Raw genomic sequence first — 25,285 nt, 5'->3', positions numbered from 1 at the left:
TCCCGGAGCTGGACTGGCCGCTCGGGAGCGCGCCCAGGGCCCCGCCCCTTGTGCTAGCTGAGGGCAGGTTCCGAGTTCCGCCCCGGACAGGCAGGGTCCCCTGGTTAAGGTAGGCCGAAAGGTGGGGTCGGGGAAACAGGACTGGCTCTGGCGCCAACGCTCCCTTTAGAGAGGTTTGTCTGAAGGTGGGGAAGGGTGAGCCTAGGAAGTCGGCGCAGCCCGGCGTCCTCCAGTCCAGCGGGTGGCCTGCGGGCGAGGCGCTCCCGGATCGCGCTCCCTCAGGACCACGCTGCGGGGCGCCGAGAGGAGCAGGTGAGCGCTGACAGGCCTCAGGTCGCCGCCCACCTCCCTTCCTCCTAGGTTCCCCCGGCGCCACTCCGCCTGCCCTAAGTGGTATCCCGTAGCTTTCCCTCACACCAGACAAAGCGAAGCCGAGATCTTTAGTGCCATACAACAGCGGAAAAATGCAGCGGTCTAAATTGTTCCTCCGATTTTATTTACGGAGATACCGAGAACCTTAAACTGTGTCTGAGTTTAAATCGTCGCTTCGGGGCTCGGTCTTCCCGGTGGGAGCAGGGGTGGGGGGTAGTTAAAAAAAAAAATACGGTGGTGTCTCGGTTCACGAACTCGGTTCTTGCCAGGATTCTGGTCGCAAGCCAAATTGCTCCTGAACCGAATCAACTTCGAGGGTTAGGTTCACTGTTGACTTTATGGGGAAATTTTTAGGTGCTTGGTGATCTCTGTTCACGGAACTCAATTGAATTGCAAGGAGTGGTCCCAATACCGAAAGGAAATTGCTTGTTCCTTTGTATTCCTGCTACAGTGCTTTACTGTCCTTTTGATAGAGTAACATGCACCGAAAAAACAGAAAACACTCCATAGCAGTATTTTTCCAGTTCCCCCAAGTTTTAATTTATAAATCTGTACCCAAATGCAACGCTAGAATTTGTATTGCATTATTCGAGTTTCATTTCATGTCCATTTAATTTATAAAAACAATACACAATCTTTTAGATTCTTTAGGACTTAATTATTACAAAACGTATTTGTCAAGAGGCCAGGTTAGACGTTTGGAAAATAACTTGTGTATTATGTTTTGCTCTGGGCCAAATGGTTCTTTCGACCCCTGAAAGCAGCTCAGGGCTTTTGTCTGTTTACTCAGAACATTTGGAATATACTTTATTTCTTAGAAGCTACCACTTTGAGGAGACAGCGCAATAAGTTACTCTTATTATGAGTGGCTTTATAATATTCGTGAAAAAAGTTAACCGGATTTCTGATCCATGGAGCTTCGAAGAAAGCACAGATGAGAGGTGCAAGAACATTTTGTTAAACACTCAGTACTATGTAAAGTTTGTTCTTGAATATTTTCAAGTGTTTTTAAAGGTTTTTTTTTTTTTTTGAGACAGGGTCTTGCTCTGTAACATAAGCTGGCCTTGAACTGGTGGCAATCTTCCTATCTCAGCCTCCTGAATGCTGGGATTACAGGTGTGTGCCACTGTGCCCAGCAGTTTTAAAGATTTCTTTGAACTATTAACCATTAAAATTCTAATTTTGCTTGGTTGAGAGTTACCCTTCCAGGCCTTCAGCTTTTGAAGATGAAGTTGCTTGTGCAATTAGTTGACTTTCTTACCTAGTCTGCATTTAAATTTCTCAGATGTCACTGGCAAACTGGCAATCCATTTGAATTGTTAAACAACTAGAACTCTCAGAGCCTAAGGAGATATAAGTACAAAATGCTTTATACTTAGAAAGCATACATAGAAGTTTTACTCTATATAGGTGGTTAATTATGACTCTACAAAATTGATAAATCAGCTGTCATTATATATATATGTTTATATATTACACGTATGTTTATATGAATGATTGAACTCACTCTTAATTTTTTAAATTTTGAGACAGGATCTTGCTAAGTCCTTGGGTTACACAGGTTGGGTGCAATTATGATCCTTCTGTCTCAGCCTCCTGGAATGCTGGGATTCATTATTTTTATGCTTATTCTGTTCCACTCCCAGGACAGTCCTTTGAGGGTTTGATGGTTTTACAGATTGGAATACTGTGACTCAGAAGTTAAGTGACCAGCCTGAAATATACAGTTGGAAAATGGTAACAGTAGGATTTATTTCCCATTACATAATCTGACCTCAGAGCTGTGTTCTTTACAATGCATCAACACTAGCTAAGCTTTATTTTACTTAATAATAAGCTATCATTCTTTCTTAATTTTTATCCCTCTTCTGTAGGAAGGAACTTTTTTCTTTTATCCTTTTTGAGGTGAGGGAAAGGTGTCTGGTGTAACAAAGCAAAAGAAAATTGATACCCTAAAATTAAAACATTTTTAAATTCCAGATGTTAAATCACTGTTATAAAAAATTCAAATATCAATTTTTTTTTTTTTTTTTTTTTTTTTTTTTGGTACTAGGGATCAAACTTGGGACTTTTTGCTTACAAGGCAGGTGGCGGAACCACTGAGCTAAATCCCTGGCCCTTCAAGTGTCAATTCTGTAAAGAAAAATAACCCGGTAATAATTTCTGTAGACTCATGCTCTGTCCATGAACACTATTGATGTATTTAAATTGTAACATTTAAAATTGTGGATTAAAAATAACATTATTTTCTTTGTCTTTGGATTTTAGAATTTATAAATGGCACAGGTTTGAACAGTTTTGAAGACTGAAATTTTGTGAACTTGTAGAACAGGTAATTTATCTTTCAGATTTTAAAAGAGAAATATTTGTTGATTACTTATTGTATTATTTCTTTTGGTCCTTGAATAAACCTCATTGAAGCAGCTATTATTTTAGATCAACAGATAATACTAAAAGTTACCATCAATTATGCATCAACAATGTGTGAGGTTCTTTTGTGCTATCAGTGTAACTTCTATAATAACTGTCCAGCACAGTACAGTGGAACTTTTCCATTATAAAGAAATGACCCTAATTTTACTGTCCTTTTGGTAGCCACTAGGAAAATGGGCTTTGAGAATTTTAAATGTGACTTAGTACAACAGAATAACTGAAAATTTTTAATTTTCTATTAGTCAATTGTAATTTTAACTGAAAAAGCTGTTAAACCTATTGAAGTAGCTACATATACCTACATATACATATACTTACCATCCAGACAGTGCAGGCTCTGCTGTTAATATTTCCATTTCTCAAAGGCAAAACTGATTCGGAGATATTATGAAGCCTTCCCAAGCTTACAGTTTTATTAAAACAGTTTTTGAGCAAAGAAATACTTTAAGAGTGTTAATTTGGGACCAGGGATTTAGCTCAGTGTTGCCACCCCCTGCCTTGCAAGTGGAAGGTCTTGAGTTGGATTCCAGTATTAAAAAAAAAAAAAAAAAGTTAATTTAGCAACGCAGTTAGAATAGATAGAGGGGAAGAAAAGCCATGTAATCTGAATCAAGTGTGTATTGGGAGGAAGGATCATTATAAATTACTTCTAGAAATAGAATTGCCATCACTTAGTGAAGGATGTTGGGGCTTTGGAGAGAGATAGCTTAGAGTTACTGTGAAGTCTTAAGAGTCTGAATAGCCTGGAAAAATGGCAATGCTACGTACTGAAAGAGAAAACCTATGAACAGTTTTGTGTTTTCATTCAGTAAATATTTTGTGCTTACTCTGGGCAAGGTTTTCTGTTATGCTTAGGTGGAGGAGTGGAGTCCCTTTGCAAGAATTTTATTCACTTAAAACACCTCCCCAAATTTCTATACTGTAGAAGAAAGAGCTGTAACAGATATACAAGTCAAGAGTTCTCAGAATGAGTGTTTGCTTCCAGATAGAAAGGGATTAGAGAAGATTGTATGTGGAAGACAGTATTTGAGCTCTGTTTTAAAGAATAGGAAGAATCTATATATGTAAAAATAATAAAATGTTAGGAGGCTGTACTTCTATCAGTGGGGTACATACAGACAAAAATTTTTTTATTTGTGGCACTAAAGTTTGAACCCAGGGCCTCTGAACATCACAGCCTCCATCCCCTTTAATTAAAAAACATTTTTTTTTCTAAGTTTTTGAGACAGGTTCTTGCTAAGCCACTAAATTGCCCAGGCAAGGCTCAAATTTGGTAATCCTCCTGCTCAACCTCCTAGAGTCCTTGGATTATAGTCCTATACTACCAGGCCCAGTAGAAAAAATGTTTTGAAAATGTCTCTTACAAAAACACCTAAATACTGAATAAATTAAGTTACCCTTTAAACTTTATAGCAGCTGTTTTTGGAAATGTGCCTGAATGGTTTGAAAGTAAGTATAGACCCTTAATTTAAGCCTTTTAGAATACTCCAGATTAAGATCATCCAAATACGAGTTTACAGTTGAAAACCATAAAACATCCAGGGCTTGGCTGACCAACAAATACTGGAACTGGGTTCCTAAGGACTTCAGTTAGGAATTATTGGAAACAGTCTTAGAAATTATTAAACATTTGTACAAATTGAGAATTGTTATCTCAGAAACCCATCCTAGAGAAGGTACTTCTAGAATCGTGGGAAGGAACTGGCATTATTAACTTAGAAGATGAAGGAAAAGAACAGTTGATAGAGTTAAGGACTGACAAGAAACAAGTATAAAAAGAGGACATAATTTAGGCAAGAAATTACTGAAATAAAGCCTATAATAGTGACCTTAGGGGTAATGGAAAGAAACTTACTTAGCAAGATGTAAATGTACCTTTTTAGCAATAAGTCAAATGACCAGAGTAAGTGGGAAGTACAACTAAAAAATGGCTGAGATTTCATCATTTGGAAAGTCAGTCGGAGATAAGGAAGTTGAGCACAGTGGAGGATTGTGGCAAATAGTAGTGATTAGGATTTTTATGAAGTTCATGGGAAATACTAAATTCTTTTAGGGCATCGAACTATGAGAAGATGCTCCTCCACATTATTCACACACACATGCACACAAACACACACACACACACACATGCAGTTTCTTGTAATTTAAAAGTATTTCTGTGTTTTATAAAATTAAATTTAAAAAATAGAGGTACAAAGATGTAGTATTTTCTAATGCGTATAATTGCGTATTGCGTAGCACTCACAGTCTGGAATTTAAAGGAGAAAGTGATGTGTGGCATATATGTATTTAGGTCCTCTTTTTTGTTTCTCCCTCATGTAGGAGCTGGGAATGTAATGATGAATAAAACGATTGTTTCCTGCTATAAAAACTAGTGAGAAAGATAAAACTGAATAAGCAAATTACCAATAAGCATGATGAGTGTTCTGGTTGAAGGAGTACAGGGTGCTGCTGGAAAAAACAGAGAAACTCAGCCGGAGCCAGAAAGAGTATGGACTTGAAAAAATGTATAGAAATTAACTGAGTAGGTAGTGGGGCTGGGGAAAATAGCATTGTAACTTAGACATCCAGACAGGTAACGATGTGCTGAAGGTCTGAAGGTGTGCAAGACAGCATGGCACATTTCAAGATGTGTGGGAAGTTTGTTATGGCAGTTTAGTGCAGTGATTCTGCAAACTCAAGAATCAAAGTGTTTTAGTTTGAATTTTGTCTCCTTCATGGTCCAACCCTATGGTCTTGTGTAGTTCTCTTCACCTCTTCAGTATATTGAGTAAATGAGTTCATATATTTAAGGTAACTAGAAACATTGCTAATGTAAATACTGTTTGTTTTTGTAATGATGAGGGTTAGCACAAGGAATTGGAAATAAAGAGTAGCTGCAGGTAAAGATAAAAATGTAAGTAGAGATCAGATGATGCAAAAACCTTACAGACTGTGTTAAACTAATGGCTTTCAAGGGAACTATTGAAGGATTCTTTGTAGGAGAGTAAAGTAGTCGGATTGGTACTTTAGAATTAGAAGGACTGCTCTTGTTTTAGGGAAGAATCTAAACTAGTTGTGGCCAAGACTGGAAAAGCATTGTGTATAGGAAAAACCAAAAACTTTGGAAATACTATTTTTTCTTATATTACTCAGTATTAACACTCAGCAAGAAGTGTGGGGCTTTCTCCCAACTACAGCCAATCAGTTTTGCAGATATGAGCTGAATGTCCTCAGATTCAATTTAGTTCTGACAATTTCTGCTTATAGATAGCATCAGATACTAAGATTGAGTGCTTAGCCCTGAAGGATTGTCCCCTATTTTGGAAACCATTTACAAGCCCCAAGGTTTTTTACCTATGTGATCAGCTGTACAAGGGGATTCACATGATCCCCTTCATTAATTTTCTAGAGTGAGTAGAAAATGAATGAATTTTCAAGAGTGGCTTACAGAGCTCATGTGTTTATTAGTTTATTATAAAGGATATTACAAAGGATATAGGTAAAGATGTGCAGAAGGTGGAGGAGGAGCAAGCATCAGCCGTCCTCTGTCTTCATTGCCGGTACTCTAAACCATCTGGGCACACCACCCTCCAGGATCTTCCTTTGGTTCAGCTATTTGGAAGCTCTCGAAAACCAGTCTTTTGATACCACATTACATAGGCATGATTGAGTAAAATATTGGCTCTTGGTTATTAACTTTAGCATATAGCCCCTTTCCCTTCCCAGGAGATTCAGTAGGTGGAACTCGAAGTCCTAATCTTCTAATCATGCTTGGATCTTTAGTCTGATCAGCACCCATTTTGAAGCTACCTAGAGATTGCCAACCTCTAGTCATCTCATTAGCTTAGAAAAGAGGATTTTAGCAACTTTAAGGGTTTTAGCAACTTTTTGCCCTAAGTTTTATATCTATTGATTCAACCAACTAATAGCAAGTTGAAAATATTAGGAAAAAATTTCATCTGTATTAAACATGTATAAACCATGTTTTTGTCATTATTCCCTAAATACTACAGTATAACAACTGTTTACACATTATATTTATATTGTGTTAGGTATTATAAATATGATTTAAAGTATACATAGGTTATATACAAATACCACGGCATTTTACAAAAGGGACTTAAACATCTGCATATTTTGATATCTGGAATCAATCCCCCCCAAGGATATAATTTTAACAACCTCACGAGGACAATTTAGGAATTTATGATACTAATGTAGCCCATGATAGTGATTGTTCAGAGTATGGGCAATGAAGATAGAAGGGAAAGGATGGGAAGAAATTTAGAATAAACAGTATAGTTCTTGGTTATATATGGGATGATGGGACAGAAAGTCAGCTTCTGGCTATGGCTAGTGGTGTATCTTGGTTCCATTTACTAAAAAAGCAAAGAAGAGTGGTTGTTGGGATGCTGTGAGGGATGCTTTCAGAAGGAGAAAAGCTCAAGGTGATAAATACCAGGTTATGGGTATGGATGGCTAAAGTAGAATGGAGGAAACTTACGAATTAACTTTTCTAATTTGTTTTTTCTTCTTTAGAAGACCTGATTGAAATGTGGTTTCAGCAAGGCCTCAGTTTCCTTCCTATAGCCCTTGTAATTTGGACAGCTGCTACTTTCACATTCTCATACATTATTGCAGTAACACTCCACCATGTTGACCCTGCTTTGCCTTATATCAGGTCAGTGATATTTATTCTTTGTGTAGAAAAAGCCTTTTTCCATTCACACTTTATGTTAAAGCTGATGTTTTATGTCACCATTTTGAAAGTAAGATTTTTTACATTGAAATTACAGCAACAAAGAAATATGAAATGAAACTTGTACTTAGCTCTTTCTGTGTGGTAGAGAAAATTACAGCAACAAAGAAATATGAAATGAAACTTGTACTTAGCTCTTTCTGTGTGGTAGAGAAAATATGGAAATAGCAGGATACAATATAGTTAGTTGGTTGATTAATGAATTGTGACCCGTTAGTGCCTTATCTTCCAAGTAAGTGATGAGGATGTCTTAGACAATGTAAATGGAATTACTTTCCCCTGTTATGGCTTGTGTCTAGGTGCCCCCCACCAAAGCCTCATGCAGTCATAGATGGGTTTTTTTCATAGATGGCTGGATCTAGAGTGTGTGACACTGGGATTGATTCATGGTGCAATGCTAGGATAAAATGCACTAGGATTAAGGGTGTGAGTGCTACCTGCCCTAAGTAGCCTGGATAAGATATAAGGGATAGAGACAGTTGTGGTCAACCCTGATAGCTTTGCTACCTTCTGCCATGAACTGTTTCTCCTTGTAATACCCCTCTTCCCTATCACCCTGCCTTAGAGCCAGTCGATTGTGGACTGAAACCTCTACAGACTGTGAGCTAAATAAACCCTTTCCCCTTTTACTTTGCCTGGTATTTTTGTCCCAGCAATGAGAGAAAAGTAAGTAACTCAATTGTGAATGGTTTCTGAGCTGTTACAGTTTAAACTTTTATATAAAAGTTAAATGAATAGGTATAGGAGGTAATGGGGAAATACCATTCTTAAGGATGATTAATCAAATCACAGTGTTTTAATCTAAAGGAATGTAATTAAGTTAAAAAAAAAAAGATGAGCTGGGAATTTAGCTCAGTGGTTCTGCTGCCTGCCTTGCAAGTGCAACGACCTGAGTTCAATCCCCAATAACAACAACAAAAAAATTTGGCTTCTGTATAATGCCTTTGAAACGTCTTTCTACAGAGATGTTTAATGAATTTATTTTGTTAAATAATATTATTTTGTGTTTGTTGTAATTGTTCCATTTATTCATTCATTTACTTTCTGAAAAACAACCTAACACAGAAAATAGCAAACTTTTAAAGACTGATAAAAAGATCCACTATAAAATGTCAAGGAATAATCTAGGCATTATCATCTATATTTGTTGTTATTTGTTGTGTATGCAGTGGTATAGTATCATTCACAAAGGATGTAAGAAAACAGGTGCATTTGGGGCATTTTTACAAAACTCCCCAATTTTTACTACTTAAGATTGTGATTTTTGGGAATGATTTGGTAATCGCCACTGTCCTAGAGAAACATGTAGTCTAAGGAACCAGACCATTTCTTTTTTCTTGTTTGTTTGAGATAGGTTCTACCTCTGTAGTCCAGGCTAGCTTCAACTTCACTGTGTAGCTCAGGCTGGCCTCTAATTTGTATCCTCCTGCCTTCTGCCTTATCCTTCTAAGTGCTGGGATTGCAGGCATGCACCACCACACTTAGTTTAGACCAGTATATATATGATTCATAAGGGCCATTCAGTATTTTTTATTTCCCCTTCTGAAAACCTGTGTCACTTTAAAGTGCTTTAAATAACTTAAGAGCCCACTGACTTCTTTTTGAGAGTTTCAGTTCTCTGATAATGTTGCATGTGATTTTCTAATAGTACCTTGGACACTCTCTTTTTTCTCTTTCCTTCTGCTTTTTGATTTTCCTTCTGATAAACTTAGTATGTTACTCAGGGATCTTTTGCCAACATTTAAAAATATTTAAGCTATAATACAGTACTTATTTTTACTTCTTCACCTTGTTTTCTTCATATTCAAAATAAGTAAACTAGATATCCTGCAAAATTTCTTTCATCGAATAGACCCTATTCAAAAGGTTTAGCAATTATAGCCACAAAGGACAGAACCAAATAGAAATCTCACTTCTAAAGCAAATTTTGTTGCCAGTGTGCTTTATGTATTTTCTTAGCTGGTTCAAATGGTAGATATCTAAGGTGCACAAGAGTAGCTAACAAGACAGTAGAAGAAAAATTAGAATATGTATATATATTTCTTAAATGAAAAATACTTAAGCCTTACTGATATTTAACATATGGGATAATAATAATATAAATACATGTATTTTGAAGTTGCACAAGCAGACTTTTTTGTGTTATTTAGTATATAACCTAAATCATTTAGTGTCCACTGGATTGAAGTTCTGTGCTAATAAGGTGATGTTCACGGCTGTTTTCAGTTTTAGGCCAGTGCTGATGTCATTCTGTTTTCAAGCCATATATGTGATTGCAATATCTGATTGAGCCAGCCATCTTGGAAATGCATACTATTACTTATTTCTGGGACAGTCTAAAACAGGAGCATCATTTGGAGTACAAATACTATATTAAAGTTACAGATTTTTTTCTTATGGTAATAATAATAATACATGTACATTGTAGGCAACTTGAAAGGTAGTACGTAGGGACAAAGAGACCTCATTATTCCCATTCCTAAAGATGGTAAAGAAGTAACAAATCTCTTGCTTGTAATAGATATATTTTATTGTTTTATGACTATTTCTTTACTACTACATTATTTTTTGTTTCATTTCTGCTGTGTTTTCTTAAAGAGAGAGACTCATGGAATTGTAATGTTGGAAGGAACAATGCTTATAATTCATGTTTGATAATTTTCTTTTCTTAAACCCCTATTTCAAATGTTTACCTGATCTTACTTATTCCTTATTAGATATGACTTTGAATTTCTTCTTTCATTCCTAGTGCATTGTCTCAGTTGAGATCTGGATTATCTCATTCCTATAATACTTAAAGGCCAAAGACTTTGACTTTTCATTGTTGTAGTAATTTGAAGGAAGAGACAGGAAATAATATTTAATGGATACCATTACTCTGCTGGATACTTTGCATATATTACACATTGCATTTCATCCTTATTATTTATTTATTTATTGGGTACTGGGAATTGAACTCAGGGCCTCATGCTGAAAAGTCAGGTACTGTTATTCATAGTTTTATCCAATGAGGCTGAGAGCAAATAAGTAGTTCCATTTTGCAGATAAGGAATAATCTTAGGGAAATAAGAGAATGTGCCCAAGGTCCCACAGTTAATAAATGGTGGATTTTCTATTTGGGCCTGTGCATTCCATAGTGTCTTGAAGGACTGGCATATAAAGAGACACATTGAAGTGCAGTGCAGTGCAGTGCAGTGCAGGTAAGTGATTTTGATAGAAGCCTGGACAGAATGCTGTTTGAATTAGTATCTTCTAGAGGAATGGTACGGGTCTTCTTTTTTTTTTTTTTTTTCCTCATTGAGTTTATTGGTACATTTTAGTTATACAGTACAGTTACATTCATTATTGGGATCTTGTACCTTTACAAGACAGGCCTTGGTTCTCATTTTTTCCCCTTGTCCCTTCCCTCCCTTCACCCCCTTCTCCCCTCCCCCTTTACAAACACTTCATTTCCATTTTTTCATTTTCTCATATTTTTTTCTTTTCCCTTATTAGCTTTCCCCTACCCTTCCCACTTTCCCTACACCTTTAGCCCCTTTCTTCTTATTTCACATTGTCTATTAATTGGTACAGGTCTTGAATGTAATCTCCATGAGGGCAGGGGCCTTGTTTTATTTTCTTGTTTATCCATATCTCAAGAGTTCTAGCACATGGTAATAGTATTTGATAAGTTTTTTCTTAATTGGTCAGTAGTTGAGCAGGTGTAATTGAGTTAGAGGTAGCATTAACAACAGGTTCAAAAAGGCAAGAATTGTGCAGGGACCTGTGGTATTTAGGAAATATTCCAGAGAGACAGATCAATACATATGATTGGTTGCTGGTAAGTCAGTTATATGATCTTGCTATATCAAGGATAGTTCATGTAAAAATTAAATTTTTAATTTTGATTTTTATTATGTGGAAAGGAAATAATCTTAAAAGATGTCATAAAATGTGAAATAGTCATATATTGATAAGCTGATTGGAAACGACTCCTACTGCTACTTATCCCTTAGAAGAATCTAATGTAAAAAATCTAAGTGTTTTTTTATTCTTTCAGTGACACTGGAACAATGGCTCCAGAAAAGTGCTTGTTTGGGGCAATGCTTAATATTGCTGCGTTTTTATGTAAGTAGCAAGAGTGGTTGTAAGAAACACAATTGATAGGTAAATTCCTTTGTTCTTTAAATGCTAGTGTGTTATTTATTTTGTAGCTGTACTTGAGCAAATGTAATCACTAAGTAATTTATTATGGTTATGCCCTTTTTAAAAGAAAAAACCTTACAGAATTGCTGAATTATGGAGATAAATCTTTAAGAAAAATAGCTATAGAGCTAGTTGAGTACTAATTCAGTAGAAGTTGTAGGTATAACCAAATTTTCCTTGAGGCCTTAAATGGACTTCTTAGGTAGATAGTAATTTGGCAAAATTGTAGCTACAGCTGACTACCGTTAAATTTCATTAGGTTAGAAGTTTAAGAATAGAGATGGAAGTATTATTTGATTTTTGTGTTATATTCTAAAGCTAAAGGAACCCACAGTAGAGTTTTACTTTACTGTTAATTTATTTTTGACCCAAATTTTTATTGATTTAGTAAAGTATTTTTTCCATCAAATGTGATCATTTTAAATATTAACTTTTTTTTTTTTTTTGTGGTACCAGGGATTGAATTTGGGACCTTGCTCTTGGCAGGCAGGCATGGTGTGTGCTAAGCTAAATCCCTGGCCCTAAATATTCACTTTTATCCATATGATATTTTTTATTTGCTTACATCAGAAACAGAAGTCAGGAAAATTATTTATTGTACAGAAATACAATCTGAAATAAAATTATATGAAAATAAGGCAAGTGAGAGTTCAGAGTTTTTTGCCAAAGCTCATTTCATCCAAGCTCTAGAATAGTTACTTTTTACTTTGATGCTAATCATAAAAATATTTTGATTATACAACTCTAATTGTGAGAAAATTTCAGAAGATATCAAACTTACCTCTAAAATTTTATACTCAATATTTGTAGATATGAGATGAATGGAAGGCACATAACTTGCTCAGGCATACAGAGATACCAGTGGTTCAAAGATGCAACCTTAATAGTCCTTTAAAATTGACTTTCATGTGTTTATGTGTTCTCTCAGATTAATTTAAAAAGGAAAATCTGTGCTTGTTCATGGCAGTGACCTTTGTGAAGTCTTCTTTGGCAACTTTATTCCCTGGTTATTTATTACTCTGTTGTTTTTCGGCTTGTCTCTTCCCAGGCCTTGCTACCATTTATGTTCGTTATAAGCAAGTTCATGCCCTGAATCCTGAAGAGAACCTTATCATCAAATTAAACAAGGCTGGCCTTGTACTTGGAATACTGAGTTGTTTAGGAGCTTCTCTTGTGGCAAATTTCCAGGTTTGTATTTTAGCCCAGCATGGGGTATTTTCCTGAAGTACATAAATATACATGTTAAAAAGAAAACCTGAGGGCAAGGGATTTACCTCAGTGGTTCTGCTGCCTGCCCTGCAAGGACCTGAGTGCGATACCAGGTGCCAAAACAAAACAAAACAAAAAAACCCTGAAACATTCATTTAAGTGCTGCTGTTGTTCCTTATCCTTAACAAAACAAAATCCACTGCCTTCATATTATTTGATTCTGTTAGGAAAAAGCTATTTTTATAATTAGAACAATTCATATTCAATATTCTGAATAAATATATTCTTTTTTTGAGTCCACAGGACAATTATTAGACTCTATTACTATTTAGTTGGAGATTATGTCAAGACCAAACAGAGCACTAATATAAACTATGTGATATATTTAGAGATTTAAACATTGGCTTTTTTGTTTTTAATATATATGACAAGTTACAGTCATTTCATTATTCCATATTCTTGTTTGGATGGTTCTTTTGGTTGCCTCCATTCCTAGGTGCCCAACCTTGTACATGACATAAAGGAGTAGTGATAACATTTCTAGCTTTTTCCCAGAGAATTCTTTTTTTTTTTCCTTTTTATTGAGTTTATTGGTACAGTCTAAGTATACAATACAGTTACATTCATCATTGGGATCCTGTACCTTTACATAATAGGTCTTGATTCTCATTTTTTTCCCTTGTCCCTGCCCTCCCTTCATCCTCTTCTCCCCTCCCCATTTACAAACACTTTATTTCCATTTTTTCAGTTTCTCATATTTTTTTCCTTTCCCCCACCCTTCCCACTTTCCCTATACCTTTAGCCCTTTCTTCCTATTTCACATTATTAATTATCTCATTAGGATCCTGTGTACTATTATAGTTTTTCACACCAGAGAAACTATTTGGTATTTCAGTTAAAGAAATCTCCCAGAGAATTCTTAACGTTAAAGTAGCAGTCAACTTTCACCAAATATAGTCATGTGATTGGGGTTGTTGCCTTCTGAGAAATGTATTATTAGGCAGTTTTGTTGTGCAAACATTATAGATTGCTCTTCCATAAACTGGACTATGACATCACCATGCAATATAGTCTTTATCTTTATGCTACATAATAACTACATTCACCTTTGAGAATTGGTACATATGCATATCACATCTTGATCATTTATACTGTCCCTCTCTATTCCCTCCCCATACAACCTTAACTGAGCCAATATTGTATACTTGATCTATTGTTGACAGAAATGTTATTATGTAGTATGCAACTGTATTGCAAACTTTTTACATTCTTGTCTTTAACATCCTTTCAGAGGAGTCTATATTAGTGATTGCACCCTGGGTAGATGCTTTTTGATTAATCTCTCTGTATTAAAGTTTTAATTTAGACATTTGATAACTTGCAGCCACAGTGATCTTTTGGAAGTGTGCAAGTATTTTCACTCTGTTTCCCTGTACCATTGCTTAAAGTTAGACAGCTTCAAAAATTTCAAAGAAAAAAGAGAATCAAGAGAGGGGAAAAAATTATTTGATAAATTCCTAAATTATTTAATGAACACAAAGGTATTATATAATCTGGTTCTTATCTATCTCTCTAGCCTCATTCTGTATTATTTCTGTTCTTAATGTCTCCATTTATATAATCCTGGCCCTTTTTGTTCCTTAAACTGGACAAGATTTTTTAACTCTTTCATATGTTGTTGTGCATGCCACAACTCCCTGATCAAAATGAATTTAGACATCTTAAGACCTCAAAGTTGACCATACTGCTCCGGGGATGTCTTTCTATCAGTACCTATTGCAGTATATTGAGTTTTTGTTTTTTGTTTTTAAGCCTCTGATAACATAGCTCTTATTACAGTCTAATTTCATATCAGTGGTTTAAAATTTTATTTATCAGCCAAGCATGTTAGTGCATCCCAGAATTTTAGGACTTGGAAGACTGATGCAGGAGGGTTGGTTCAAGTTTGAGGCCAGCCTGGGCTAGAGAATTTAAGGCCAGCCTGAACTACATAGTGAGACCCTGTCTCAAAAAACCAGAAATAAAATTATTTATCAATTTTTTTCGTTTTTGTATTTCTTCATAAATTTTAAGTGCTGTGGTTCACAATTGTATCTCTAGCACCCAGCAGTGTACTTAGCATAAATGTAGTCTTGTTAATTATATAGGAATTTACTGAGATATGTCAAAGGGACTAAGTAGGTTGGAAAAACATTGTTCGTCTCTATTGTTTGCCTGTATTTAAAGAGATGACTAAAAATTGCTATGTTATTTGAAAAATATAAAAAAATATAAATTCTTGAAAACATGCCTACTGTATATAGTATTCAATAAAACAAATACATGATAAATGTACTCAGTGCCCAGTTAGAGGAATTTTTTCCTTTTAAGAAATTTATCCTGCAGGAGACCAGGGGATAAGTAATCAGAAATATGTATTAGCTTCCTTGAGCTGCCATAACAAAATACCACCAGCTAAATAGTTTAAAACAAGAGAAATTTAGTCCATCAAAGTTTATAAGACTGGAAATCCAAAATCAAGGTTGATGGTAGTGCTAGTTCTTTGTTGTGTCTCCAGGATGAGCATGTTTTCCTAGCTTCTGGTGTTTGAGGTAATTCTTCATATTCTTTGGCTCAGGGCAGCCTGATTCTTAATTTATTTCTTGTCATCAAGTGATATTCTTTCTTCCCAGAAAATTTATTCTCAAGGAGACTTTGGAAAGGCTAAGAATAAGTGAGCAGAAGATTAATTCCTGAGTTTCATTAACTACTTTTAGGTAAAGGTTATAGATCACTCATAGGTAAGGTATAAATTCTATAACCTAAGATTTGTTTCTGACCACTTCTGTACTTTCTCTAGTTTCTGTCTTGTCAACGGATAAATTTTGTATTTATTTTGTTACAGGATATATTTTTAAGTTGGTTAAACTTTTGAACATGTGTCAAAGATTTTTAACTTAATTAATCACAAGAGTAGTCAGGGTACCACACATTGATAGAGAATGTTGAAATGAACTTGGGAATGGATGCAAAATTGGACATAATTCACAATCTGATAATCAGTTATATTCCACAGGACACATTACATTCCTCTGGATAAGGATTATTAGTTACTATCAATTTGGATTGAATTATCTTTTCTTACGCGAGTGAAAATTTTATTTTTTTAAAATGTAAATCTTGTTTAAATTAACTTCTTTCTCTCTATATAACTCCTGTTATGTTTGCTCTGTAACATAGCCTAGTCAAAATCACATAAGGGCTCCTTTCTGTAGGGCCAGCAAATTGCCAGAGGCTTTAGTATTCCATTAGGAAGGAATACTTTCAGTAATCTCAAGATCTTTCCTTTTATCTCTAAAATGATAAAACTAAATATAATAAGCAGAAAAATGGCCAGTAAAACCAGTTTTATATACTCCCATTTCATTAATAAAAAAAATAGTAAATGTTTTCCACTCTTTATTTTTTGCTTCTTAACTCTTGGGGTTTTGTTAAACTCTACTATATATTGACATCGATTAGGCAGTATCTATATTTAGCTTCATCAAAATGTAGTACCCCAAATCCTATGCAAGTAGCTCTTTCCGAAACAGAAAGCAGAAATCTATTCTTTGTATTAGGTATTGCCTATAACTAAGAAGATTGATTTAAGAAAATTGAACCTTATTATAATTTAGTACAGATTGTAAAAGAAGGCAACTGAACCTAATTTATCTTTTGTTGTTATTTTAGTCATTAAGTACTCTCAGTATGTTTTCATCTGAAGAAAATACAAATGACATCAGTTTAGAAAAAGAGCAATTCAACCAAAAACTTTCATGTGGTTTTATGCAGAGGGCATATATAGTTGTCATTTTAGGCACAGGTTATATAATGTTAAGAGTAAAATGTAAGTGGATACCTATAAGAAGAGTAAGGTACAAGAGAAAAATATATAATCCCTGTCATATAATCAAAACCAAATCAAACAACACAAAGAAAGAATGTTTTCATTTCTTGAGCCTTTAAATTACATTTATATTTAAGTTGTTAAACTTCTTATCCGTCACACTTGCAGCTATCCAATCCTCTGTACCTTGCACTACTCTTTTTTTACACTTACCACTATGTAACATATTGTGGAATTTCCTTATTTCTAAAGTTTATTTATTGTTTGTATATCTTCACTAGAATGTAAACTCAGTGAGGGCTGCATTTTGCCTCTGTTGTTCACTATTTATCTGAGGAGTTTTACAGCAGTGGTTGGCATCTGATGGATACCCAAAAGGTGTATTAAATGAGTAGAAGAATGAGTTACTATCATATTTTTATAGTAATGTATGAAATTATTTGGTTTTGTTGTAATCTTCAGGTTTATGTTGTTAGGACAGACAATTCAGAAGTAATATGCATGTGAAATTTGCGGTTTCTCCACTCAGTGAATATCCAGTGGAGATCTCTGACTTGTACTTTTAAATATTGTATTGCCAGTGTGTTCTGAATTTCTTTTACTGACTTCTTTCTTTTTCTTTCTGTTTTTTCTTTCTTCTCAGAAAACAGCCCTTTTTGTTGTACATGTCAGTGGAGGTGTGCTCTGTTTTGGTATGGGCTCATTTTATATGCTTGTTCAGACGATCCTTTCCTACCTAATGCAGCCCAAAATTCATGGCAAACAAATCTTCTGGATCAGACTGCTGTTGCTTATCTGGTGTGGAGTAAGTGTACTTAGCAGTATCCTTCACTCTAGTACAGCTATAACTGGAAGGGAACTGAGTAACAAAATTTAAGGGAACTCTATTGGCACAGTGTAAGCAGCTTTGTGGTAGGAGAGTTTCTTAGGTTAATAACCCTAAACTGAAGGAGTTAAAATATTAAATTCAGAGTGAAATTCAATAACTCAGCTAGAAACAAATTGTTTAGGTTTGTCATGCTTACTCCAAAAAATGAAGGATGAGTTAATGCTGTCCCTACAAATAATTATTAGAAGTTTATGATAGAACCGCTAATTTACCAAGCAGAGAGAGAGGGATTGACTGTGAGAACCATTTTATGGTAATCTTCTGGGCACATTTTCAGTTTTACTGCTGCCGTATGACATTAAATATTTAAGAAAATGTATTTGGACTTTGTCAAAAAATGTGTGAGTTATCCTTTTAGACTTTGAAAATGATTTCTGTTTTGGATTTAAATTAAACTTAGATCTTCTCTGTGATTCTTCCTTGACTTACTTTCTTTTTTATAGTGTTAACTTGCTCATCACTTTTGTACAGTGGTGACTTTGGCACAGATATAGTACAAAAACTTCACTGGAACCCCAAGGAGAAAGTAAGAATTTAAAGTTTGTAAAAACTGGTATCTTATTAAATATGACTGTTTTGAGGTATTTCCATTTTATCACTAACAAAGAAACTTCCTTGATAGAACAATCAATTATTTATTAAGATTCATTTTCTAGTTATGACTGAGTTTAGGTAGAACCATCCATATTTTAAGACAGTGAGATAATTATGATGGCTGAGAATTTTCTCAAGAATTGACTCCTCTAAACATGGACATAGTATACTACCTGAGGTTTATAATTATTAGAATATTTTTTTTCTGAATTAAAAAGATACCATCTTCCACTTTATGTTATATGAAAATTTCTGGGCTCTGCATTTGGTTTCCAGTAGAGTGGATATGTGCATCAAGACAACATCTTTGAACTTGATCTTGAGAATAAAAGAGAGAAGAAAAGCAGACAAAGATAATAAAAGGGAAAAGAGATAAATGAAATTATGTTTTTACAAATGACTTCATGTTATTTTACTTTAAACTTTTTAACAGACTCAGCCCTGATTAGAATATATTTGTGAGAATGAATGAAATAACGTACTAGATTTTCCTAATTATAATCTATATATTATTTAATACTGTAAAAGTCACCCTTACTAAAGCTTACAGTAAGCATTATTAAACTTTTAATACTGGCCATTAATAAATCATGTTGCTTTTGGAAAAGTGATAACTACCTGTGGTGGATTAGAAATTCTTCTTGTTTTCTTATAAATGGAAATTTTATTTTTTCTGGGTGATACTGTTTCATTTGAGAGGAATTCCTAAGGTCTAGCTTTAATTCTCAAGATATGTTCAATAAATTTTGATTTTCAGAAGGCAAAATGGTTTATAAATATTTAAGCTTTTTAATTTGACAATATTATAATTATTTGAATGAAATATCACAGAAGTATTTCTTCTCCTGTCTCATTCAAGGGTTATGTGCTTCATATGGTCACTACTGCAGCAGAATGGTCTATGTCATTTTCCTTCTTTGGTTTTTTCTTGACTTACATTCGTGATTTTCAGGTAAGAAAACATAGACTTGATTTAAGCAGGCAAACTTCCTTCAGGTTTAGTTAGAGAAAATTCCTTGGTAAATCTCCAATCTTAAAAATTAGTTACTTAACATCTGTCTCCATAAACAGTGTTAAGAAAAGGGCAACTTCTCCAGTGAAATTATTTGAGTTTGGGAAAGTAATGTATTATTAGCACATTCAGCCTTGTATTTGGAGTTGTAAAACATATTTGAAGAAAATTTTTCATAGAATTTTAATGTTCTTTATACATTTACATAAACCATACTCAGTATTTAGTTTTATTGACTAAAATAATAGAAACTAAAGAAAAATGGAACTTTCTAAAGCTTGGTTTTTCCAGAGTACTTGGTACTAAGTCAGGATGATCCCTTTGACAGTGCAACAGCCATCTTATTACTCCTTCAGCTGATTTATATTTCTAATCGAAGATAGTCTATAGAATGTATTAAAGAGGCAATTGCTAAGGAGCAAGTTTCTCTATGTAATTTTCTCTTCTGTTACAGAAAATTTCTTTACGTGTGGAAACCAATTTACATGGAATAACCCTCTATGATACTGCTCCTTGCCCTGTTATCAATGAACAAACACGACTACTTTCAAGAGAATTTTAATGAAAGGATAAAAGGTTTCTTTGATGTTTATGATTCTCAGGGATAGGGGGAAAATTCACAAACACTGCTTACACTCTGAAATTTTCAACCAGTTAAGGCTATCTGTGACACTGATGAATAGTGATAATCAGGAGACGTAAAGCCATTTGATAGTTATTTTAAAGGATATCATTTAAAAATATTTATGCCTGTACTTTTTATCATAGAAAATAAAACCAAAGGACTACAGCATTGTAATTTTTTTCTACTTTAGGAGAAACAACCTGAAGTGTACCAAGCAGTCTGTATATCTCAGCCTTTCACAATTTATAAGTAAAAGCATGTTTTAATAGGAACACTTTCATGAAAGACATTTTCTATTACCCTGAATAATCACTATTGGTCATAGTTTAGAATTGATTTTTGAAGTTCAAGTATTACAGTCTTAACACATTTCTTTTAGTCTTGGAAAAAAAATTTTTTTCTTCTGGTATTTGTATATGGGAGAAGTGAATTCATTTATAGCATAATCTTTACACAAGTGATTCTACCATAAGTCCAGGTACGATGCTAACTGAAGTATCATACATGCTTGCAGTAGTTTCATGAAGCCTAGTCTCTGATGTGAGATTTTAATTACCAGACAAGAAGAGAGGTATCTGTAGTAAATTTATTTCTATCATGTTTTATATCAAACAAGGGTTAGTATTCATAAGTGAGACGATCACTGTGAGTTTGGGTCCAGCCTGGGCTATGTAGCCAGACCATGTCTGAAAAAAAGGAAAACATTAGAACCGCAACAAAGTCCAACTCCCTGTCAAATGCAGATCAGATTGATTTAGTGTCCCACTCCTGACAAAAGAAGGGTAATACCTTATTCTAAAGGGAACTGTTATTGATTTTCATATCTATTGTCCTTTTATAGAAAATACCCAGTACACAGTAAAAAAATTACAGGATGTGCAAAGGAGCAGAAAAAGTCGATTGAAAGGTGAAAGTCAATAGAGGCAAACTCATATTAACAGATGTTTGAATTGTTTGAATGGTTTTGGGTTGACAATAATGATAAAAATGCTGAAAGAGGTAGCAAGAAAAGGTAGGAGGAAGGAGACATGTATGAAGAAATAAAAGATTTTAGCAGAGACCTGGAAACAGAAAAATACAAACAATTCTAGAATATAACCTAAGATAACATAGAAAGGAATAGATTCATAAACTTGAAAACAGGGCAATTGAAAATTTACAAAGTTTAGAAAGAGGATTGGGTTGGGGATTTAATTCAGTGGTTCTGCTACTTTCCTTGCCAAGCGCAAGGTCCCGAGTTTGATCCCTGGTAAAAAAAAAAAAAAAAAAAAAAAAGCATTGACAGTAGAAGAATATCAAAAGTAATAAAGTATCTGAGATTTGAAGACAAAATCAATTAGTTTGCCATCCCTGTAATTGAGCTACAGAAGCAGATTTTAGAGAATGGTACAGAAGAAAGGTTCAGACATCTTGACAATGAATTCCTCTGAAATTTATGGAACTCAGCACAGGAAAAAAAACCTATACAGGTCTCTTAAATAATTAAAATTGGTAAGCACTTAGCAAAGACTGATATACCAGGCTGAATGTATCTTTCCCCCAAATTTATATTCGCCTGGAACTACAGTGTCACCTATTTGGGAATCGGGTTTTTAGAGAAATCAGTAACTTCCATTAAGGTTGGCCTTAAATGACTGATGTCCTTATAAGAAGGCCATGGAGAAACATAGGCATATTGAAAAGGCCATGTGAAAATGGAGGCAGAGATTAGAGTTAATCAGCTACAAACTAAAGGTGTACATAAGGCAAAGCTAAGAAGAAGCAAAGAAGGATCCTTTCCTGGAAACTTTAGAAGGAATCTTGATTTTTTTTTTTTTTTTTACCTCTAATATCTAGAACCATGAGCAAGTAATTTGTGTGTACATGTGTGGTACTGGGTATTGAAAAGAGGGCCTGTGTATGAGTTACATTCCTACCCCTATTTTAAATTTAGAGACAGAATCTTGCTAAATTTCCCAGGCTGAGTTCAAACTTCTAATACTCCTGCCTTACCCTCCGAGAGTGCTGGGATTACAGGTGTGCACCACCACACCCAGGATAAATTTGTTTTAGGCCACCCAGTTTATGATTTTTTGTTATGGCAATTAGGAATTATTCAAGTTAAAAAGATCATAACCATGCCTGTTGTGTGGTGCAGGGAGATGGTCATCCATATCCTGTAGTGCTGCTACCTCACCCCTTACCCTGTAGGGTCTGTATCCATAGGACCCTCATTCCCACTCCTCGGGTACCACCCAGGAAGATTACCTACCCTCTCTTTCAGGAGGGCTCCCTCCCACCCCCAGGAGCAGGAACTTATCATTTTCCCTCCTTTGAAAGTGCAAAGGCATGAAGAGCTCCCCTGCCACTTCAGGGGTGGAAGCTCTATATTCATTATGCTATCCTTGTCTGAACTAAAGAACAGTTGTAAAAAAAAAGCCCGTTTGTTAGAGGTAGCAATTGGGCACAGGTCCTTCTCTAGTGTCCTGACTTTTGCTAGCACTACCATACCACAGACAGTGCCTGGAGGGCTGAGGCCTGTATTCTCTACCTGCTTGTTTTGCCCCTGTCTCTGGCAGCCCATTTCCTGAATTTCCCATTTCTAGAACTTTTCATCCATCCACTCCCTGATATTTTTCCATTTACTGATGTAGCTGTGGAATTATCAAAGAGACACTAGCTACAGCTACTGCAGGAGCTTCAGGAAGTATAGGAGGGAGAGTGGGAGCAAGAGCCTTAGGAGGGTGGAGGCTGGTATCCAAACCAGTATGAATACCAAGGCAGAATTATAAGAGAGGTTGGAAAGGTATATGAGAATTATGATGTCAGTGATTGACATTCTCAATGTGTTATGTATGCAAACCTCCCTCTGGCATGAGAAAATCTACCTGGACCTCCTTTACTCTTATCCTCACAGAACCTGCCCAAGCCCAAAAGTGTTACTAGGACATGGTTCTGACAAGTCATGTAGCATGAATATTATCAATAAAATCAGCTCGCTATCAGTGGAGAAGTACCCGAAGTTGCAGGATATCTACTGTATGCAGTTGGTGTGTTTGGTTTGCGAATGAGTGAAGAGTGGAGTTCTGGGAGCCAGTGGAGTTTATATGACATTTATGAAGCAGGTTGCAGGTGCAGATGTGACACCCAAAAATATCTGGTTGGCAAGAAGTGTTCTGAATATCCTGATTGAGCAGAGGGAATGGGTACTGAACAGTAGTATCCTTTTCACCATGGCAGTTTACACATACCTCCACCTCATTGTTGACCGCAATGGGACTGGGTCCAGGTTCTATGGCAGAAGGAAGTATATCACTGTGATGTAATATTTGATGATTGGCCAAGATCTCATAAGACCACATCAGAATGTTGCTAGGATACCAGAATTTCAACTGCCTAAGAACGATAGTACTTAACACTCAGGCCTTGAATCCTCAGTACAGATTTTTCATTCAAGAACATCTCAGAAACCCCTATTCTATCAACCTTCAGCTTCTTCAGTCAAAAACATCTCAGAAATCCCTAGCAAGTCGTCAAACCCCAGACATGGAGACTAAACTCTGACATCTTGGTTGCAGTTTGGTCAACAAAAGGAGTAACAAGATTGGTTCCAGTGCTAGTTTCTGTTCAACCTCAGTTTCTGTGCTGTGACCTTATTTGCTACATCGTTGAAGTAGTACACCCTTCTAATGAAGTTTTGAGTTCAAATATCTTGCCCTAATGGATCATCATTTGTTGTCTCTTGACAACATGGGTGTCAAATGTTACCTTGTCTAATGACAAACTGGCCTTATAACTGGCTGTTCTTTCATCCAGATAAACATGGCTTGATGAAGAGAGGCATCTGTCCTGGTCATACATCACTCCTTGAAGCCTCATCCAGCCATCATTGCCACACTCCTTCATGCACCGTATTATTCTCTGTCCTGGTCATCTGTCTATGGGAACTTTTAAAAGCCCATTTCTGTGGAGAGGTGCTGCCCCAAGAGGTCACTGAGGAATCCCAGGAAGAGTGAAGGGAAATTTATCTGCCTAATATTTTGGATCCTGTGCCAGATGCAGGAAAACAACTGCAGCATCTCTGCTTCTAGACCTCTCCAAGGTGTATTAGAAGCAGCCCAAAAATTGGCTACCACCTGCTCAATAATTTCAAAGCCAGCAAAGCTGCCTCAGGGAAGATGAACATGGCCTAAATTACCCAGTATGGTGATTTGTACACTTGCCTAATGATGGATGTGAAGGCCTGCCTGGAGGATAACATGAGGCTGCTGTACCACCTCATGCTCTCCCTCTACAGTTTTCAGATGAAACCTTGAAAAGTAGGAAGCTCATGCATGATTGTATTAACTCAGCATGACTTCAGGAGCTGGTCTGCTGTATGATAATGGAGAACCTAGTCATGTTTTGATATGACTCAGACTTTTAACATAGTCATCTAGAGCCTGGAATGGGAAACTTGAGCAGTCTTCTGTCTGGCAGCTTTTCCTTGCCAACATCCTCCTGGAGACCATAATCACCATTCTGTAGCATGTTATATACAAGGAACACCAGAGGCCTTATCCTTCCCACTGCTTCAGAAAGCCCAGTGAGGAAATAGTAAAGATGATGTTGAACCAGTCCTGCCATTCTTGGGACCAATTCACCACCATCAGCCTGTGGCACTGACACATAAAGCACGATAAGCTGCCAGGGGAGCACATTGAGTTCCTGCTGTTCAAGAAAAACGGCCTCTCTCATATGCAGCTGAGAAGGAGCTGAAGAGCTCCAGCAACAAGCTGGCCCATCTGACTCGAGCAGATCCTGTAGTACCTGGATAACCTGAAGCTCAATCTGGCCAACACCAAGCAGAACTGTTTTAGCCAGAACTAATACTTGAAGTAGGCAAGCTCTGACAAAGACCACAAATTGAACTTCAGTGATCATCTTTTCCCTGGGGATGGACTCTTTCACTAAGCCACACAAGAGCCAGTGAAAGGCAGATCTGTTCATCCCTCCAAGTTAGAAGAATGCCACTTAGCCTCCCAAGGTTGAGGAAGATAGGTTCCTGCAGTGCTTAGGAGAAAATATACAAAACCCAAGCCCAACATGTAGAAATGAAAAGGGCCCTTCACAGTGGATTCTGACAGTGACTGAGGCCCTCTATTCCCATGCTACTCCAGTTGGACTGCCCTCTTTCCTGGTGAATCATAGGATAATGGGGCTTGCGAGAAATAGGGGACACACCCTTTCCCTCCTGAAGTTTGCCAAGTGGGAGAGGTGAACTACTTCCTGTGGTACAGCCTGAGAAACTGCCATGCAACTCCCCCCATACCACCTCCCTGCTTCCACCTCCACTCCTGCTCCCAAATTGGGTTCTCATGGCAGCCAGAGGCTGACTG

The 25,285-nt window shown here is 36.1% G+C and overlaps 1 protein-coding gene and 1 pseudogene across 9 annotated transcripts; both read left to right on the top strand.

Annotated features, from left to right (window-relative positions):
• Positions 1 to 23,803, top strand: Dram2 (DNA damage regulated autophagy modulator 2). Of its 9 annotated transcripts, XM_010606037.3 has the most exons (11): positions 1 to 312; positions 2,019 to 2,109; positions 2,641 to 2,704; positions 5,128 to 5,294; positions 7,327 to 7,468; positions 11,586 to 11,653; positions 12,780 to 12,919; positions 17,452 to 17,629; positions 18,141 to 18,223; positions 19,151 to 19,243; positions 19,758 to 20,188. In XM_010606037.3, exons 5-11 carry the CDS (start codon positions 7,341 to 7,343, stop codon positions 19,863 to 19,865), a joined length of 798 nt encoding a protein of 265 aa, XP_010604339.1. In that variant the 5' UTR covers positions 1 to 312; positions 2,019 to 2,109; positions 2,641 to 2,704; positions 5,128 to 5,294; positions 7,327 to 7,340; the 3' UTR covers positions 19,866 to 20,188. The 9 variants fall into 9 exon arrangements, with proteins under 9 accessions (XP_010604339.1, XP_033613990.1, XP_010604336.1 ...); XM_033758099.1 differs by lacking the exon at positions 2,019 to 2,109 and having other exon boundaries at positions 1 to 109; XM_010606034.3 differs by lacking the exon at positions 5,128 to 5,294 and having other exon boundaries at positions 2 to 109; positions 19,758 to 20,187.
• Positions 23,735 to 24,776, top strand: LOC109117465 (annotated as a pseudogene).
• Positions 24,777 to 25,285: the final 509 nt, after the last annotated feature.

Source organism: Fukomys damarensis, unplaced genomic scaffold (genome assembly GCF_012274545.1).
Source record: "Fukomys damarensis isolate Sample0158 unplaced genomic scaffold, DMR_v1.0_HiC HiC_scaffold_33, whole genome shotgun sequence".
NCBI classification, from domain to species: domain Eukaryota; kingdom Metazoa; phylum Chordata; class Mammalia; order Rodentia; family Bathyergidae; genus Fukomys; species Fukomys damarensis.
This window is presented reverse-complemented; position numbering and strand designations above follow the sequence as displayed.

Coding starts and splice junctions, on each gene's coding strand:
- Dram2 (XM_033758098.1), top strand. CDS start 7,341: ATGTGGTTTCAGCAAGGCCTCAGTTTCCTTCCTATAGCCCTTGTAATT. Junction 12,920..17,451: donor CTCTTGTGGCAAATTTCCAG/GTTTGTATTTTA, acceptor CTTTCTTCTCAG/AAAACAGCCCTTTTTGTTGT. Junction 18,224..19,150: donor ACTGGAACCCCAAGGAGAAA/GTAAGAATTTAA, acceptor GTCTCATTCAAG/GGTTATGTGCTTCATATGGT.